General features: G+C 43.4%; 1 protein-coding gene across 2 annotated transcripts; it reads left to right on the top strand.

The window, feature by feature from the left end:
* The first annotated feature begins 361 nt into the window (after nt 1-361).
* Nucleotides 362-16,988, top strand: sparc (secreted protein, acidic, cysteine-rich (osteonectin)). 2 transcript variants are annotated; one of them, XM_068572098.1, is made up of 11 exons: nt 362-457; nt 8,771-8,836; nt 9,222-9,275; nt 11,151-11,247; nt 12,257-12,378; nt 12,486-12,606; nt 14,620-14,753; nt 15,047-15,195; nt 15,781-15,929; nt 16,254-16,324; nt 16,815-16,988. In XM_068572098.1, exons 2-10 carry the CDS (start codon nt 8,780-8,782, stop codon nt 16,280-16,282), a joined length of 912 nt encoding a protein of 303 aa, XP_068428199.1. In that variant the 5' UTR covers nt 362-457; nt 8,771-8,779; the 3' UTR covers nt 16,283-16,324; nt 16,815-16,988. The 2 variants fall into 2 exon arrangements, with proteins under 2 accessions (XP_068428199.1, XP_068428190.1); XM_068572089.1 differs by having other exon boundaries at nt 16,254-16,988.
* The last annotated feature ends 2,804 nt before the right edge of the window (nt 16,989-19,792 follow it).

The raw sequence follows: 19,792 nt of genomic DNA on the forward strand, positions 1-19,792 counted from the left end.
TTTAAAGTAGATGAGTTAGATGTTGAATCAACACTTTTAATGAGCAGACGTTTCTTCTCAGGGGTCTTTTATGAGACAGAACTCACTCAAAACACATTTTCTCTTCACATTCATCCAGTTTATAAGATTAAAAGTTGTTCATGAACAAATCAGAAGGTTTTCACCTGAAAGATCTTTTGTGTTTTCTGTATTTTCCACAGTGCAGCTCCTGAGTTTTGCCACAGAAGCAGCAGAAGGGGAGCGATGGGAGGTTGTTGAGAGAATGGGAGGCGGGGCCTAAGCGAACGGGAGGCGGGGCCTGTGAGAACGGGAGGCGGGGCCTGTGGGTCCGGACTGGGACGTCCCACTGGAAACGTCTCCCGTGTGAACCTCTGCTGGGCTGTTAGATCGTCGCGGTCCCGCTCACAGCTGACTGCTCTCCTCTTGGTGTCTCTGCTCTGCAAAAGCTCATAAAAAGGTAAGAGCGCTCACTCTGACTCTTTATCGTGTGTGAGAAGTTAGAGGCAGACTTTTGTTTTAGGTATTTTTTGGGGGGTAATCCTGCTGGAAAAAGTTCATTTTTGTGTTCTCTGCTGAAGTTTACCTTTTAAAATAGTTTTTTTTTGGCACATTTATTTGTCAGTAAAATCTTTTTTTTTCTGCAAAAGTGAACCTTGAAGTTCTTGCAAACTACAAAACAATGCACTATGGGAGAAAACAGAAACGACCTCACACAACAGATCGTCCTGCAGCTTCACAGGATTTAAACCAGAGAACAAGTCGGCAGGTAGACGCTGTGATTGTGAGGAGCTGAGCTTCAGGTATTGTGTGCCACATCGGCAACAGGAGGAAGAGGAGGAGGAGGAGGGGGAGGAAGAGGAGGAGGAGAAAGAGGGTTAAAGCTTGGGGGAGGAAGGAGACGTTACAGTTACATTTTTAAAACTTTCTTTTCTTCTGAAGGTAACGAACGTTTTGACAAAAGTGAAGTCTTTTGTCTCCCAATTCTGTTTGACTGAGCACAGAAGTGAAGAAAGAAGGAAAAGAGGAGGAAGACGAGGAGGAGGAGGAAGAGGAGGAGGAGGAGGAGGAGGAGGAGGAAGGGTGGATGGGATTACAACAAAGCCCTCATGATAGAGCAAAGGGAGTCTTTCTCCGACAAATCTCTCTACTTCCCCTCCCTTCATCCCCTCTCTCTCTCTCTCTCTCTCTCTCTCTCTCTCTCTCTCTCTCTCTCTCTCTCTCCCGTGTAAAGGAATGCGGGTTGCCATGGTGAACGGTCACCAGCTGTTTAAACGTTCTGACGCCTTCAAGTGTCGAGACGCTCAGAGAGGAGCTTCAATCTCTTCTTCTTCTTCTTCTTCTTCTTCTTCTTCTTCTTCTTCTTCTTCTTCTTCTTCTTCTTCTTCTTCTTCCTCGGTTCCTGTCGGTACATCGTGTTCCTGCTGAAGGAACACGATGTTTGTGTCTTTACGTCAAAGAGCAGATCCATCCAGAGCCGAGGTGCAACATCTGGAGGAGAGTCTCTCTCTCCATCAGAGGGAGCCGGGGCGAGTTTCTCCCTCCAGATGAACGACAAAAGATGCACGAAAAGAGGAATGAAAAGAGGAAACAACACATTTAAAGTCCCCTAAAGAACACACATCGTACATGATGTTCCCTCAGTGGAGTTTGAACATCGAGCGCCAACAAGAGCGACGAGCTCAGCGGCCAATCACAGCCCTCGATACAAACGACACAAGTTTAGTTGCCGTATTTTCTCTCTATATTTATATATTTGAGAGCAAACATCCTGCATCTGTGGTCGTCTCAGACCTCAGACCTCGTGATCTTCTTCTTCTTCTTCTTCTTCTTCTTCTTCTTCTTCTTCTTCTTCTTCTTCTTCTTCTTCTTCTTCTTCTTCTTCTTCTTCGTGGCGTTCGTTGTGTCTCAGTCTGCGTCAGCGTGAGACGGGAGCAGACAGAGCGACTCCGGCCGCTTGATTGTTGAGGTGGCAGGTCTGGGGGAGGAGGAGGAGGAGGGGGAGGAGAAGTGAGGGATGCTGGGAAAATAGCAGGCCAGCTCGGCAGTGAAGCTGTAATCCAGACAGGAAGTGAGGGCTGCGCTTCAGTCTGAGGGAAATAATCTGGAGTTTGACATCAGCGGAGAGGAAGAAAGAGATGGAGGAGAGAGAGAAACACGAGATACGAGAGAGGCGTGAGCCGACAGAAAAGGTGAAAAGAGAGAGGGAGAGAGAGAGAGAGAGAGAGAGAGAGAGAGAGAGAGAGAGAGAGAAACAAATCTACATTTCTACATTTATTCATTTATTTTACACACTGACTTGCTGATTGTCCACAGAGCGATGACCTCCGACCTCTGACCTCTGACCTCTCACGATGTGCTTGCAACAAAAAAGAAGAGAGAGCAAAGTGCAATTTAAACGATCAGTTTAGGCTTTTATTTTGAAAAGACAATGTAATATTTCTGCAAAGCAGAGGGAAACGGTTTCTTGACCTAAAGTGAAAATTCTGCGACAGCAAACGAGTCCTGGAGGGGAAGGAGAGAGGTCAAGAGGTCAAGTGACTCAGGTTGCAGATATCCTGACGCTCCTCCTCTCAGAAAACTGCTCTTTGTCCGGCCAGCGTAAACGGGGTTTCCCCCCGAACTCTCCAGGGGGATTAAACATGTCAGGTGTCTCGGCTCGGATTCGTAGATTAAACTTTCCCCCCGAGCTCGAGGAGGACGACGGCGTCGTAGTGAGGACGCCTCGTCTCCTTTAGGGTCTTTTTTTAAGCTCCTGAACTCACCAGAGGGGCGTTCAGGGACACATGAATCTTAAACGTTAAATCTCTTAAACACACACCTGATTTCACACATTACAAATAGTATTTGTGTATTTCACACAAAACAAAAAGTGTAAAACAAATAATATATTTCAGGGTTTTAGGATTTATTCATGCAACTCTCTATTGTAAGTTTTTGCAAAATAAATCGCTAAATGGATGTTTTTTTTAAAGTTTTGACCCTTTTTTACTTCAGTTTTCTGAGTCAAAAGTTTGTTTTCTCCTCCGGTATTGGAGGTGAACACAAGCTGAGTCGTTAGTTTACTCAACACGCGACAAGTATGTGAAGTATTCTGGAGCCGATAAGCTTCTTGGGTCATAACTTCACGTCTTCACGTCTCTTCCTGGACGTTCTTCATCGCTTCAAATGATGAAGAATTCAAGTTTTCCATCAGATTTTGGACGAGTTGCATTCAGATGGAGATAAAAGGTTAAAGTCATCTCCAACTGTTTCTAAAAACACTTCATACAGCAAAGAGAGGAAGGCTTATGCAAATGTAAAGACCCAGCATGCTCCAATGAGACAATGTTTTCCCATAATTCTTCTTTTTTTAACCGAATGAAACAGTTTTTTGACTAAAAATCTTTTATAACAGGACAATATTTTCCATTTTATTGTGATTTTTGTTGTAGATTTTGATTCTTTACGTCCTAATCTTTCCAAAAAAGTGCAGATAAAGTAATAAAACTCATTTGGGGAACTTTTTCTCTTTTTTTGCATAAGCAGCTTTCCGAAAAGTTACGGTTAAAATATGCAGATGAGGTCGTGATATCCTCCAACATAATAAATAGCACAGCTGTGTTATGTTTATGGAGGTGAAGCCCCGCCCCCTTCCTGTGTGTTTCATTGGAAGTTATTTGGAGAAAAACGTTCCTTTTTTAAATGTAACATGAATTACACACATGATGTGTGTCAATTTAAACATTTTTTGCATTTTTAACATGAAGAAAGTCTCAGTTTTCGTCATGCAATGTTTTTTTTTTTTTGCACATCAATATGTTATATTCACGTTTTCATATTGTTTCATCGCCGCTGTGTGAAAGATTCATACTGGAACTTAATTCACGTGCAAAAATGATCTTTTCAAATGAAAAAAACTCTATTTTATGGTCCAATTCTCTGCAGATTTTGACTCTTTAGGTCCTAATCTTTCAAAAAAAGGCCGCTCCAAAAGACAGATTGGGGAAATCTTGCTTGGATCGTGCTGGATATGATTAAAATATGTTCTAAAAAGTGCTTTTATTTTGAAAATATATATATTTTTCACAAAGAAAGTTTGAAATTCATATAAAATCACACATGTAGTCGCACGACTACTTGAACACGGTGACCTTTGAGAACCGCGCCTCACATCTGGAGGGTGTTTCAATAACTTCAAGCATCCTCTCATAATAATAATAATAATAATAATAATAATATCATGAAAACATCTGAGTGCAGACAGAGGAAATCACTGTTTCTTCTCCTGCATAAAATCGCGTGCCGGTGTTGTTTGTCTGTTTGCTGGCAGGCGGCCGGCTGCAGGTTGTTGTTCCAGCTTTTCAAACCCGCCGTTATGTCACCGAGGAGCAGGAGGAAGAATTCCTCTAACCCCTCCTCCTCCTCCTCCTCCTCGTCCTCCTCTTCCTCCTCCTTCCCTACACCCCTCTTTAAAGGGCATCAGCGAGAGGCAGCAGCCGCTTGTTGTTCCTCCTTCCACCGAACTCACCTCCCAGATTAAATACGCGTCAGAGGAGGAAAAAAGGAGCTCCTTCATGAGCGCGAAGTTTCCCTTTTAGCCTCGGCGTCCATGTTTGATTACGAGAGCAGCGTTCCAAGTCAAATAATGAGTTGTTTTTTTCGCCGTCCGGCCTCAAACAGGAACACGGTGGACGTGACACGCTACTCACACGCGTGTGCGTCAGACGTTTTTCTCACCAAACGTCCCGCCGGCAGAACACCTCGTTCCCCTTTTTTCTTTCTGGAGTACAGAGCCGGGTCCTTGTGCCGCACAGGCTGTTTGTCTGGAGACGTCAGCGTCAGACGTCAGCGTCCTCTTGCCAGCGGTTTCTGTGATTTTCCATATCTCTTCTCCGGAGACCTTTCGGAGGAGAACAGTGGTCACCTTTGTGAAAGTCCTCTCGCTCTGTGGGACAAAACGAAGCGACAGGAACTCCTGTTGTGCGTCCGAACTCTGCCGATCCGGGACGGGATTCATTGTCGAGATCGTCAACAGAAATACGTAAAAAAACATAATGAAATCAAATAAAATACAAATGAGAAAGGTGGAAGTGTGACAACAGAACCTGTGCCCTTCAAAATAAAAGGCATTGACGGGAATGCGTCTATTGTGTCTTTGTTGGGAATCTTGACACAAAAGAGCAAATTGTGATTTTGACATGAAGAAGAATTCTATGATCCAAAGTTATTATACAATATTATTGTTTAACACAATCTGACATTAGAAATATTATCTTTAAAAGGTGAAATAGTAAAGTAGAGTCTAAAAGAAAAGTTTTTAAAATTTGCAACGGGGTCCTCAGAGGGTTCCCTGAGGAACTCCCAGGTGCTAAATAAAGGTTGTTTTTTTAATCTGTGTGGGATTGTAAGTGTATCTGACCTCTGATTTACTTGCTTTTAAATTTGTACTTTACAACGTAACCTTTTTGAAACCGTGCGCGAAAATCCTCTCTTTTTAAGTCCCAGCATGCCCCATTCAGACAATCCTTTGTCTTAAAATACGTAATTTTTCATTTTTGCACCGAACAACATAGTTTTTTGACTGAAACTCCTTCCTAACAGACCAAGACTTTGTTTTATTGTGATTTTTGTTGCAGATTCTGATTCCTTAGGTCCTAATCTTTCCAAAAAAGTGTCTTATTGACGCTCCAGGAGGCATTTTGGGGGAATCTGTCTCATATCTCGCTGGATGTTCATAGTTACGATTAACATATCTTTTAAACGTGATTTTATTTTGCAGATATACATTTTTTTTCCCAAGACAGTGCTGAACAAATACATACAATAAAATTAATTTGGCGTTCCTACAACGACTCAAACGCAGGGAAAAAGACTCAAAAACAGAAAAAGAAACAGTAAAACATAAAGATGGAAACAGGAATACTCCACATGAGCTTCAAGCGTTCATAAAACCCATCTCAGAGACATAAGAGAAGTCTGGATTCAAAAACAATGAAACTCATATTCATGTAAAGACACGTGCATGAAGGATTCAAAGCTGCCGCGTCAGGCGTCTCGCTGTGTGAGGACGAGATGATGACAAACCACACCTGTCGCTCTGTTTTCTGTGGTTGTTTTGTCACATTTTCATTCACGACGTCGGATGAAGACGTGCGGCAACTCGCTCATCTGTTCTTGTTATCAAGACGCACTTTCCCTGTTTGGAGGTCGACAGCAGGAGAAGAAAACTTCGCCCGCGGGTTTTAAAATCGGTCGACGGCACGTCAAGAACGTGTCGACACTCGTGGGCCGAATGCAAACGTTTTACCCTTTTTACTCCGCATCTGTCCGAACACGCCGCTCGTTCAGGCGCCTCTCCGACGTCTTCAAGGACGCCGAGCGACACGCCCAACCTCAAAAACCCCCAAAAGGTTCCCTTAAGGCGTGAAACTCTTCTTCCTCCTGCGTCTGAGCGTCTAACGGCTGCGCAGGTTGCCAGACGCTTCGCGTTCATCGAGAAGACGCGTCGATTCTTTGTCGCCGTCATCCGAGGTGCAACAATTCCAACTATTCCCGGCTCTGTTTTTATGAATCGTGCTTTCCCCCGCTGGTCCTCCTCGCCGGAGGAGAAGCTCGACATCAACAAGAAGATGCAGACTTCTTGATATCGAATGCAAAACAGCGTGAAGGAAAGGAAGTGAACGCCGCGCCGGTTGGACCTTTTGATGTTCTCGATGGAGACACTTTGACTTCAACCTCCGATCAGACAAAACGTGCTTTGATGTCGGGGAGGACGGAGATCCTCCTCTGGATGTCTGGGGGTTCAAAGAAGCTGACTTTCATGGAGATAAAGCGATGGAGGAAGAGCGAGCGACGTCATGCTCCATTATGGAACAAAGAAGCCCTCATTTAGTCCTGCAGACGAGACGAGATGGAGGAGGACGAGACCCGAGATGGACGAGCAGACTATGTGACGATGAGATGGAGAGGCCGATACAGGACTCGTCTCTTTTATCATGAAACCAAAGGAGTGTTTCCCGTGTGACAAGATGAAGAAGTGTGTAAACTTAACAAAAGATGAGCTTTTGTGTGAAACAGGACGATTACATTGTTTAAAACTTCCCATTTCTACCTTTTTGGTGAAAGGTGTAAAAGACCATGTTTCCACAAAAGGAAGCCATCATAATAAATTTAGTTTTAGACATTTATTTACATGTATCTCATATTTTATTCATATATTTCACTGGTTTTGCGAACCTAAGACTTTTGGTAAACCAATTTCCATCACCCAAACCTCGATACCACATGAGTAAAGTTCAGTTTTCACCAGAAATATGAAGAATTATATAACAAAAATTAAGATTCAAATTTTCAGCATTAAAGTCTTATTTTCTCTTCACACTTCTGCTTTATGACAATGTTGCCTCGTTTCATAGAGAGCTAAGATTGCTCTGCAATTCATGATGTAACACACAGATATGTATCTTATATGAAAGTGAATTTAAGAAATTATGTCAAATCAAGATAATCGACTGAAAAGGTAAAAGTTGGGAGAGTTAAGACTGTGTTTGCTGCATTGTCTCATAAAACCTCCCAAACTGAGGCTGAATCATATAAAAACATAGATTATGAAGAACATTTGTTCTTGTACACAAACAATCTTGGTCATGAGACATAAACGACCATATTTATATTGGTTTCACAAACACACTGCTTCCCTATTGATCCCAATATGATCAATTAACATATTTTGTGTGCTTGTTTTCATGAATGACACAAAGGAAAGGACAATACAGCAGCAGGTAGAGGCCCTACATCACTATAAGTACCATCCAGACAGGCCTTAGTGCGAGTTGTGCCTGGCTCCGCCCCTTTTCCACCGCCCATATTCACACATCAGGTTGCATAACTGTGAACATGTGTGTTTGTTGAAGCGTGTGCGGTCGGCTCCTGTGCTCTCGCTCTGGTTTACACTCCAGAAAATATGTAGGATGAGATTTTTTTTTCTCCTTCCAAACCCACAAACAGCCGGAGGGGAGACGTTCAACCCGAGCCGCCGGAAACAAAGAGGACAGAGAGGCTTTTTGTTTTCAGAGACCTGGAAAGAGTCCACGAGTCTGAGAGAGGATTGTGTTACCCGTTGTGTTACACGTTGTGTGCAGACGCTTCGCTCGTCTACGGAAAGATTGAAAGGATTCATGAGCGGGAAGCTGGTTGTTACTGCAGATTCTGATTAGCTGTTATTATCAATAAGGGATTATTCTCTTTTAATCAGAGTACATAAAGAGGTATTGTGATATTGTATTTTCAGCAGATTGGCGTAGACAGAGATTGTTGTTTGAGGTTTTTTTGTGTTCTTTGTTGGTGCCAAAACTTTAAATTAAATGCTTTTTTTTTATTTTTGTCAAAACTTCATGCACTCTTATGCCATGTAAATAAAACTACTTTGACCAATTCAGTTTGTTTCTACGTTTAAGTTGCACAGAACAAATGTAAAAGCAAGAAAATCAGAAGTTAGATACACTTACAATCTCACAAAGTTAACAAAAAATAAAATATTTCGCATCTCGGAGTTCCTCAGGGAACCCTCTGAGGACCCCGGTGCAAATTCAAACTTTTTTTTTCATTGCCGTTTTTAGACTAAACTCAACTATTTCACCTTTTAAAGATAAAATATTTATCATTTCAGATTGTGTGAAACGTGCCGCACACAAAGAATATTGTGTAGTTGAATAAAAAGTTTGTAATAGTTTGTATGAACGAGACAAAATTTAAATAACGAGACACTTTGTCCGTCTGGTCGTCCCCACAGACTTTGAAGATGAGGATGTGGATCGTCTTCCTCCTGTGCCTGGCTGGCCACGCCATGGCTGCTCCTGTGAGTAACTCTGTGTGTGTGTGTGTGTGTGTGTGTGTGTGTGTCTTTATGAGCTTGTTCCTCTCTTTGTTGACTTTCCTGAGCGTCGTCTCCTTTCTCCGTTCCCTCTGTGATTATCAGTTCACGTGTGAGTTTCCCTGCGTGTTTTCCTTTCCACATGCACTTCCTGTGTGTGTGTGTGTGTGTGTGTGTGTGTGTGTGTGTGCTGGCTTCCCTGAGTGTTTATGTGGACGACCATTCAAAGTGTGTTTGTGTGGGTGAGGTCATTGTCTGCTTTTGACTCTTTGCATCATCCGAGTGTTTTATTTTTTGCTCACGTGCAAAAGTAATAATGTTTAACGTGTGTGTGTGTGTGTGTGTGTGTGTGTGTGTGTGTGTCCTCCAGACTGAGGAGGTGCCCATCGAGGAAGAGCTGGTAACCGAGGAGATGGTTGTTGAGGTCAGTCCAGATGTTTTTAACTTTCTCCTCAGAAGCTGAAATTATACAAACTATATGTTGTACGTTATGTTCATGGAGGTGAAGCCCCGCCCCCTTCCGGTGTGTCTCATCTGAAGTTATTTGAAGAAAATAAATACGTTCCCTTTTGAAATATGCCATGAATTGCAGACAAGATGTGTGTCAATTTAAACATTTTTGGCATTTTTGCATGTGAAGAAAGTCTCAGTTTTCGTCGTGCAATGTATTTTTTTGTGCACATCAATATGTTATATTTACATGTTCATATTGTTTTATCCTCAAAGTGTGAAAGATTCAGACAAAAATTGCAAAAAAAAAACAACTTTTGAAATGAAAAGAAACTCTAATTTATGGCACAAAAAGTCCCATGTCGTTGCACCAGAAAAGGGGCGGGGCTCCGCCTGTTTTGAGGAAACTCGACCCAAATACTTTGGCTCCCGTCTGAGTCGGACTTGGCAGCTGAGACGCGACTTCCTGAGCAGCTGCTGGGAGAGACGATCGCATGGAGCTCTGCTGGTTTCTGGTCTTTCGTCGGCCTGAGAGACGACTAGTGGAAAGAAAACAATAAAATGGAATCAAAGATGATGCATTGTTTGTTAGAGGCGTTTCGTTAGCCATCATTCCAGGAGACGCGACGCCTCCATGTTTGATGGGTTGAAAAGTAACTTCTTTAGTAACTTGTAAAGTAGACAAGTCAAGAAACTCGTCTTGTTTCATTCAAAGAATATTCACGGGCCTGAAGAAGTGAAAATACCGTAAAAGTTGGGTTATAAGCCGCTACTACCTCCGGTGGCTGTCCCTGCTGTAGCCAGCTAGCGCCGCTATTAGCTCCCCGCTGCTGTTGCTAGCTCCCCGCTCCCCACATCGGACGTATAGCCGGGGATGGTCCCGCTACGTTTGGTGGTTGTCTGGAAGCTAGTGGGGACCTAGCCGCTGCGCTAGCTGGCTAAAGCAGGAAGCTAGCAGCAGTGCTAGCTGGATACAGCGGGGGAGCTACCGGAGATCTATTAGTAGTGCTAGCAGCAGCTGTAGCAACAGCAGTAGCAGCAGCGCTAGCTGAGGTAGTAATCGTTTTAAAAGAAAAACACACTTTTTATTGATTATTCATATTGTGACCTTTCATATTTCTATTAGGACTCTTTTTTTGGGTTCCCACGTCGAGATTGAAACAATCTGAACAGTTCTAAAGTTGAACAAAGATCTTGTTTGGACTAAATCTGTGACTGCTGGAAGCCTTTTCCCTAAACTCTCAACACTAAACTCATCAGTTACACCTCTGGAGGCTTCTGACAAATCTTTCCCAACAAACAAAGATGGAGGAAAACACAAAATCCCTCCTGGATGTTTTTTTTTCCTTATAAACAGGAGAAGCAAAACCAATGCATTTTAAAAAGAGACCCAACGCAACACTAAACCTCGAAAATGTTCCAAACCGTCTGCGTGTGAATGTTTTATCCGCTCCCTGCTCCAGATGTCCAGCGCTCCCACAGCTCCCACAGCTCCCACAGCTCCCACAGCTGGTAATTTTAGTGACAGGAAGCCGTTACGTTCCCCATGTGGACCCAGCTGCTTGTTGTTGTTGGACGTAGACTCTGTTTGGCCTTCGGGAGGAGGAGGAGGAACCTCCCTTCAGCGGTGACGTTTGAGGAACTTTGAGGAAAACCAGGCTGGTTTTGACTTTAAGTGGTCGCCGTGCAGAAAGAAACCCGCAGAGCGAACGCCCTGAAATCACGCGAAAGAACGAATTCAGGGAATTCTCGCGTCAGGAAGCCGCTCCGCGTTAGAATTCCTCTGCATGTGACTCGTAAAGCTTTAAGCGGCTCACGGCTCGACCTTTGACCTGCGCCGTTCCCCCAGGAGGCCGAGGTGGGGGCCAACCCGGTGCAGATCGAGATCGGAGAGTTCGACGAGGCCATCGACATCGTCGAGGAGGAAGAGGAAGTTTTCACTGAGAGTAAGTTCCCAAAAAAAAGCACACAGGGATACTTTGCGTGACGCTCCATTGACTTCCATTAAATCTGAGCAGTTGACATATGTTGATTTTAAAGTCACGTGACCAACGGATCCCTGAGACTGAGACGCTCTCCGTGTCCGGCTGCGTTTAGCGAAGACCTCAGGATGGCAAATCAAACATCCCATAATAACAGAGCGGCTGTAATTACAGGTTCCAGCTGCTTTAAGTAGCAGGAAGCCGCCGAGGTTTAGCCCCGCCTCCTTCACTGCTTTAAATACCACAGTGTAAACGTATCGCATTTATACAGTGGAAGGGGATGGAAATAAATGTATGATGCAAACATTGTGAAATACATATTTATTAACAAATAAAGTCCTTAAATCTGCTAACTTTTAAAAAAAAAAAAAGCTTTTGTTTTTGTAAAACTGAGCTAACTAACAGCCCAACATGTTACAAAATACAAAAAAGTCAGAGAAATGCAATAAGATAAAACGGATATGACAAAGTATTTAGTATTTTCTTTCTGTGAACAAGGTACAAATATACAAAATACATTAGTTTTTAACTAATTAAGGCTCAAATACTGTAACTTCAAGCTTGTTGCTTAATCAATTATTATAATTATTGTTAATAAATGTCATATTTTGGGACTAAGATGCCCACTTTTGAAGAGGTTTAGGGTTGAGGTCTGTGGGCCCAACAATATAATATGTTAGGTCAAATGTAAAATGTATTTAAATACAATATAAAGTACCGCAGTGGCTTTACTCAACGTGTTGGTACAGAAACTAAACCACTAAACACTTTCATTTGCATTTTTTGAGCATTTCCAGGGTTGTAATTATCTTTTTATCCCCCCAAAAAAGGCACAAACTTACTTTTAATAATCCTCCCACACATGAACGACCTCATCGAAGCGTTCTTCTGGCAGAAGCGCCGTCCAGAAGGACCAGACAGTGAAGTCACTTCCTGAGAAACGAGCATCTGTGACGTTTGGTTTCCCCTCCAGGTCCCTGCCTGAACCACCACTGCAAGAAGGGCAAAGTGTGCGAGGTGGACGAGGACAACACCCCCATGTGTGTGTGCCAGGACCCGTCCACCTGCCCGGCCGCCGAGGGAGAGTTCGAGCACGTGAGTTTATTCTTTAAATTGTGAAATCGGCCTCCACGTTAACGTCTCGCAGAACCTCGAGTTCGACTCACCCGTCTGCGTTTCCTCCCCCTCCTCCCTCCTTTCAGGTTTGCGGCACCGACAACAAGACCTTCGACACCTCCTGCCACTTCTTCGCCACCAAGTGCGCCCTGGAGGGAACCAAGAAGGGCCACAAGCTGCACCTGGACTACATCGGACCCTGCAAACGTGAGCGCCCCCCCTCTCTGATCCAAAGAAGTCACAGCCAGAGCGGAATGTGTTGAAGCTGCATTCTCTCTGCTCACCAGCAGGGGGCGACTGCTCCGGTTGTATAGAAGTCTATGCTTCATGTGTTAAAGCTGCATTGTCTCTCCTGACCACCAGGGGGCGACTCCTCTGGTTGTATAGAAGTATATGCTTAATGTGGTAAATTAGCATTCTCTCAACTTACCAGCAGGGACTGACTCGTCTGGTTGTATAGAAGTCTATGCTTCATGTGTTAAAGCTGCATTCTCTCTCCTAACCACCATGTCGTGACTCCTCTGGTTGTATAGAAGTCTATACTTCATGTGTTAAAGCTTAAGTCTCTCTACTCACCAGCAGAGACTGACTCCTCTGGTTGTGTAGAAGTCTATGCTTCATGTGTTAAAGCTGTATTTTCTTTACTGACCACCATGTCGTGACTCCTCTGGTTGTATAGAAGTCTATACTTCATGTGTTAAAGCTTAAGTCTCTCTACTCACCAGCAGAGACTGACTCCTCTGGTTGTATAGAAGTCTATGCTTCATGTGTTAAAGCTGTATTTTCTCTACTGACCACCATGAGGTGACTCCTCTGGTTGTATAGAAGTATAAGCTTCATGTGCTAAAGCTGCATTCTCTCTTATTACCACCAGAGGGCAACTCCTCTGGTTGTATAGAAGTCTATATAAATGACTCTCCTTCTCTCTTGATGTATTCCCTGAGTAAACATTTCACCTTCAACACAGCATGATGTTGAAGAGTCTGCTCCACCTTTTCGTGCCACGATTGCAAAAAGAAAATTGAGGACATTTCTGGCTGTTATGAGTCATTGAGTAAATTACTGCTCGGAGACACACCCGACTCACAGCTGTGGGGGAAAAATACCTCTTTAAATCCACTGAGACAGAAAAATATGCTTCTCAGATTTAAACAAGTTTGGGTTTGTTGGAGAATGTGACCGCCACAAAAATTAAACAACGATTAAAATAAATATAAGGACAGACCCTCTGCTACTCAAAGCTTCACAATACAGATTAAGTGCTACTCCACCAATATACAAATAAAGTTGTTCAAGAAGAAAGACGTTTTTGAAGGTGGAAACTTGCAAAAAAATAACATAAAAGCTATCATTCGTTACCAGTATTGAGGATAAAAATATGTCAACCTTTCATTGCTCTATTTCAACCCCCTTAGCTGAAAGTTTATCTCATTATCTCCAGTTGCAGTTCATGGATGTTTATGTCCTGTTTGATTTTCTTTGACTTCATGCGGTCGCGGTCGTTTCTCTGCATCTGTTTGTTCACCTTCAAGGCTTCAGGTGTGTTTGGCTTGTTTATGTCGTCTGTGTGCTAAGCTAAAAGGCTTCGGGTCAGCGCTCAGCGCTCTGAAGGCTCAGATTGTGTCATGTCTGGGCCTGAAGGCTGCATTTCTTCCACTGTTTAAACACACACATGCACACACTCCTACACAGACACACAAACACACACACAAGCTCAGTTTGAGGAAATGAGTCACGGCTGAAAGGCTCAAATGGAGTTCAAGGTGCTGTTCAGTACACCAGAATAACAATATATTGTACATATTATTGTATTTAATAATATATACAATATATTGTATATATTATTCTATTTAATAATATCATCATTCAGTCACAGTCGCCCTCTGGCAGTCAGAAGAGAGAATGAAGCTTTAACACATGAAGAGTAGACTTCTATACCACCGGAGAAGTCGCCCCCTGGTGGTTAGTAGAGAGAATGCAGCTTCAACACATGAAGTATATACTTCTATACAACCGGAGAAGTCGCCACTGGTGGTTAGTAGAGAGAATTAAACTTTAACACATGAAGCAGAGACTTCTATACAACCAGAGAAGTCGCCCCTGGTGGTCAGTAGAGAGAATGCAGCTTCAACACATGAAGCATCGGCTTCACTCGGCCTCCAATGACCTTTTCAAAGTGAACCTCGGTTATTAACCACGCGTCGTGTTTCCTGCCCGCAGACATCGAGGCCTGCCTGGACAGCGAGCTGATCGAGTTCCCTCTCCGCATGAGGGACTGGCTGAAGAACGTCCTGGTGACGCTGTACGAGCGCGACGAGGACAACAACCTGCTGAACGAGAAGCAGAAGCTCAGGGTGAGAAGTCAAATCGTTGTTTCATTTGTTTTCTTCTTCCTTCACGAGCTCAAAGTGCAGCAACAATGTAAAATGTGCTTTTTAAACATCAAATGCGAGTTTACAAACAAGCAGAAAAGACAATACAATCCAGAGAAAAACATCTTCTAAACTATCTAATGCAGAAAACTTGACATTTTCTAGTCCTTGTGGCACTTTAAATGGACCTTAATGTACATTATTTTCTGCTGTCAGAGGATATTTTGGGTGAAAGGCTCGCCATCAACCGGTCGTGTCTGTCTGTGGCGTTTCAGGTGAAGAAGATCTTTGAGAACGAGAAGAGGCTGCAGGCCGGCGAGCACTCTCTGGACCTGCTGGCTCACGACTTCGAGAAGAACTACAACATGTACATCTTCCCCGTGCACTGGCAGTTCGGCCAGCTGGACCAGCACCCCGTCGACGGGTACGTATACTGGGGGGCGGGGCTATCAATCAGATCTCTTCAGTTGCGAATAGCTTATTTATAAGGAATTTATGAACATATTTCTGGAAAAAACAAACGATTCTGCAAGTCAGCGCACTGTGGAAAGTGTAATATTGGAGTTTGAGGCCGGCTGGGAGCCGCAGACTGGGAGCCGCTTGGTTTTCCTGTCATCTCCCACCACAGCTGCACTGATGGATCCCACAGCCGGCGGCCGCTCGCTCTGAAGGACGACAATGCCGCCGCAGGACACTTAATGCAGCAACAGGAAAAGAGGGTTTTAGGGAGAGCGACGCCCGGCTGGCCATTGAAACATATTGTATGTGAAAAGCAGACAGTTTGTGGATGATGGTGACCTTTTTGCACACAAATAAAAGTACCTTCCCGCTCCTCCTGCGATCTTGTCGAAGCATTTTTTATTGTGCGGTTGGAGAAAGTTTGACTTTTTTTTTGTGCGGACAGAGAACTCCCAACGGCCAATCAGGAATCAGTCCTGTAAATGTAAATTGTAAAAGTGGATTTCTATTAAATCCATGACACATCTTTTGCTTGTTATATCATGATTAGGTACCTGACCCACACGGAGATCTCCCCCCTGCGCGCCCCCCTCATTCCCATGGAGCATTGCACCAACCGCTTCTTCGAGCAGTGCGACGCCGACAACGACAAATACATCGCCCTGGACGAGTGGGCCAACTGCTTCGGCATCAAGGAGCGTAAGTATCCACCTGAGTATCCACCTAGGTATCCACCTAAGTATGTACCTGAGTATCCACCTAAGAATAAACCTGAGTATGTACCTGAGTATCCACCTGAGTATATACCTGAGTAGCATACAACATTATTGTTAATGTCATCTACTTTATCCAACTTCTGCACTTCTTTGAAGCTTTTCTGCTCCTGACTTCATCCCTAAATATTGTTCACCGCATGCTTTAGTTAAAAGGCTGAAACACGAGTGAGCTTTAAACGTGCTAATGTGTGTGTGTGTGTGTGTGTGTGTGTGTGTGTGTGTGTGTGTGTGTGTTCTGTGTTTGCAGAGGACGTGGACAACGACCTCATCATCTAAGCCGCCCGGCGTCCGACTCCTGGTCGCTTCTAACGGGACGAGGTGCTGATCCCTAAGTTAATGAAATTAAAAAAAAGAAATCACAGTAACGGTGCTAATTGCAAATTATTTTTTATTTTGAATTAATAACCTTTTTCCTGCCTATACCACTAAAAAAAAAACTATATATTAGAAAAGAGAAATGTACACAGTCTGTACTAACATCTCTGAATTCTCTTGTTTGTTGAACAAAACCCAGTAAAGAAAACTAAAGACCTCTGATGTAAATGTATGTTGTTGACAATATTATATGATGTGTTGTGGATTTGTTCAGGGCTTCAATTAAAATTGGAGATCCCCAAAAAAATTTGAGACAAAACTGTAACGTGGAAAATAAAGTTTCTAAATAAATGCTCCCTCTGCTTGCTTTCTACAAAACAAACTACTCGTTTGTGCACTCTTATTGGTGGCGGACCCTTTTTATGCTTTTATTTTGTGTGTGTTGTTTTTTTTTGTTGCTTTAAAGAGTTGTTCATTTTTATTTTCCATACAGATCCCGTGTCCCAGACGAGGACACGCGTGTACTGACATTTGAACCAATAAAGAGGATATATTGTGGGGATCTTTTGCCCAGGGGAAAGTCTCGCAGGCTGAGAGTTTTTTTCCTCCTCGTCGACATGTTTCAGCGCCTCAACTCTTTCCATGAATAAAAGACTCTGAAAAGATCTCTGCATGCATTCATATCTTTCTCTCGTTGACCGCTTCTCACTCGAGTGTCGCCTTCTTATCTCTTCTGGAGAAGCTAATCTTCTCCCGGTCACATGATGGGCTTCATTTGTCAGGATTCCAACTTAATCTCAAGTCTAAATTCTTGTTCAGTGTTGTGCTTTGAGTTTAAATAGGTTTATATATAAATATGGGAAATGCACAACGGCCTCCATACGTAGGCGTCGAAATCGTGCTGAGATCTCGCTAATTTGGATTACAGCTGGAGACGCCTTGAGTAGAGACCTGTCAATCACCTTGTAGCCCCGCCTCTAAAGCGTCTGTCTGACTCTAAATGACCATAATTTACTAAATGAACATCATGCTGTATAGAAGAAGACTTGAAACTAGAAATTGAGACATAAACTCGTGTTCACAATGTTTACTGAGGGAATACATCAAGAGAGAAGTAGTCACTTATATAGACTTCTATACAACCAGAGGAGTCGCCCCCTGGTGGTCAGGAGAGAGAATGCAGCTTTAACACATGAAGCATAGACTTCTATACAACCAGAGGAGTCACCCCCTGGTGGTTAGTAGAGAGAATGTCGCTTAAACACATGAAGTTATACTTCTATACAACCATAGGAGTTGCTAACTGGCGGTCAGTAGAGAGATTGCAGCTTTTAACACATGAAGCATATACTTCTATACAACCAGAGAAGTCGCCCCCTGGTGGTCAGGAGAGAAAATGGAGCTTCAACACATGAAGCATGTACTTCTATACAACCAGAGAAGTCGCCCCAGGTGGTCAGGAGATAAAATGGAGCTTCAACGCATGAAGCATGTACTTCTATACAACCAGAGCAATCTTCAAAACAACCATACAAACTTAACTCACCAAATTAAATTATTTTAAGGCTTGAATATAGACCTTGTTTTGGGGGCGTGGCCTTTTTGATTGACAGGCGGGTGTGGTCTCAAAATCACTCGCTGTCTCCAACATTAATCCCCGCTTGTTATTGACAAATCATTAGTGAGCTTTTGTGTTTCTTTCCTGTGAGGAAAGTGTGTAATCAGTCAGTAGGTGAAAGCGTGTGTGTAAGACGTACACGGGTCATTTCAACACAATAAAACTCCCTCTGTGGAGTTAAACCTAAAGTTCACACATGTATTTATTTTTACTTTGTGGCTTTAAATCAGTGAAAAGCTGGAAATCAAACATGTTGAAAAACGAGTTTTCCTCTGCAACAAACAACAATATGAATGTTTTTCTTCTTAATCTAAAGAAAGCCACGTCTTAAAGCCCAAACAACGAGGCCATAAGACAACATTTGGTTCAAAGAAGCACTGAAGAGTAGATTTCACTACAAGCCCTCATGGCCGATCAGAGTGTTACATAAAGTGTGGAGACGCCGAGCTGCTCGCGGTCCCCTGGGAGACGAGCGAGACGGAGCACCCTGTTACCATCCCCACCCGCTCATCCAGACTCCGGTGTCAGGAATGTGAAACAACAGGCGGGGCCCTCGTCCACAGAGGCTCCTCCCCCCCCACAGAGGCCCCGCCTCCTCTCGGTCCCTCCCACCCACCCTGAGGCTCAGAGGGCTTTGAGGCCGGTGCCGAGTCTTTTTTCTGCTTCTTTTCTGTGTAACGTCTGTTAACACACACACACACACACACACACACACACACACTCTGGGACTTTACTACAGCTTGTAACACCTGCGCATCTAAAAAAAAAGTGCATAAATAGTGCGTTAAATATATATTCATGTATATATATATTTTTAAAAAAAAATTTCCTGAGTGGAAAAAGCCGCAAGATATTTCACACCTCTTGAAAAAGCAAACATCATACAAACTTGAATACGTTTTATTGTTTTGCATTTGTGCTGCATTAAAAACACAATTTAGCATCTTTGGCATCTATAAATAGTGTTTATTCACAAGTCTCATGGCCGTATCAGAACAATGGCTTTTAAGAAGACGTGAGCAGTGAACATGTTGTAAACAAAGTACCGATTATTGTAATACGTGTTCAGTGTACAGTCCCTCAGAAGTTGGCCTTCATTGTTGTACACATCAGCAAACCTGAATCCTATTTAAAGGAGTTCACATTTACTAGAAGGTTGCAGGTGTTTTTACAGGTGCATTCTGGGTGCAGGTGATTGCTAATGGAGTGTGGCATTTCAATGCACACACAACCTTTTAGTTGTCTGTGTATCAACTGCGTGCATGTATTTGCAAAAAGTATATTTTAGGATTTAGGATCCAAACACTATTCATGCATCAGATGCTCTCGGGTCATGTATTCATTTTTTGGAAACATGCAATATAAAAAGCTCCATATTGGGTAACATATATTTTGAGGATTGAGGTTTTGAGAACGTGCAGGTGTGTGTAATGCATGACTAATCAGGGAAATGGGGAGCAGGTGAGCAGGTGGTCATGTGATTTGAATGGCAGGAAAAAGGGTAACAGCAAGTAGGACCTGCAATGACGTGGAGAGAGGAAAACAAAGCAGGTAACTGAATGCATGTTTAGGAGCTGTTTGAGGTGAATTGTGACCAAAACAACCCCTGAGATGCGGAGTTTGACCTCTTTCATACGTCACACCAGTAAAACAGCACGATATTTGATGAGTCATCCGCTGTAATTAAATAATAAAGTTGTGTCGCCCCTACGCGGAGAAGAGACTCCGGTGCACCGCCTTAGCTGCTCGCAATGCTCCAGCAGAAATCGGTACGCCCAGGTCGACTAAACCATCGCACCTCCCGGCCGCTACTGTGACGCGATTGGCCCTGTGGAGAAACGCAAGGCGCCGAC

Source organism: Clinocottus analis, unplaced genomic scaffold (genome assembly GCF_023055335.1).
Source record: "Clinocottus analis isolate CAN_PGR_092001 unplaced genomic scaffold, fCliAna1.0.p SCAF_1, whole genome shotgun sequence".
Classification (NCBI taxonomy): domain Eukaryota; kingdom Metazoa; phylum Chordata; class Actinopteri; order Perciformes; family Cottidae; genus Clinocottus; species Clinocottus analis.

Bases quoted from the DNA above. Each gene is read 5' to 3' on its own strand.
- sparc (XM_068572089.1), top strand. From the start codon at position 8,780: ATGAGGATGTGGATCGTCTTCCTCCTGTGCCTGGCTGGCCACGCCATG. The intron at 9,276-11,150 runs GTCAGTCCAGAT...CCGTTCCCCCAG, and splicing joins CCGAGGAGATGGTTGTTGAG to GAGGCCGAGGTGGGGGCCAA. The intron at 15,196-15,780 runs GTACGTATACTG...TATCATGATTAG, and splicing joins GACCAGCACCCCGTCGACGG to GTACCTGACCCACACGGAGA.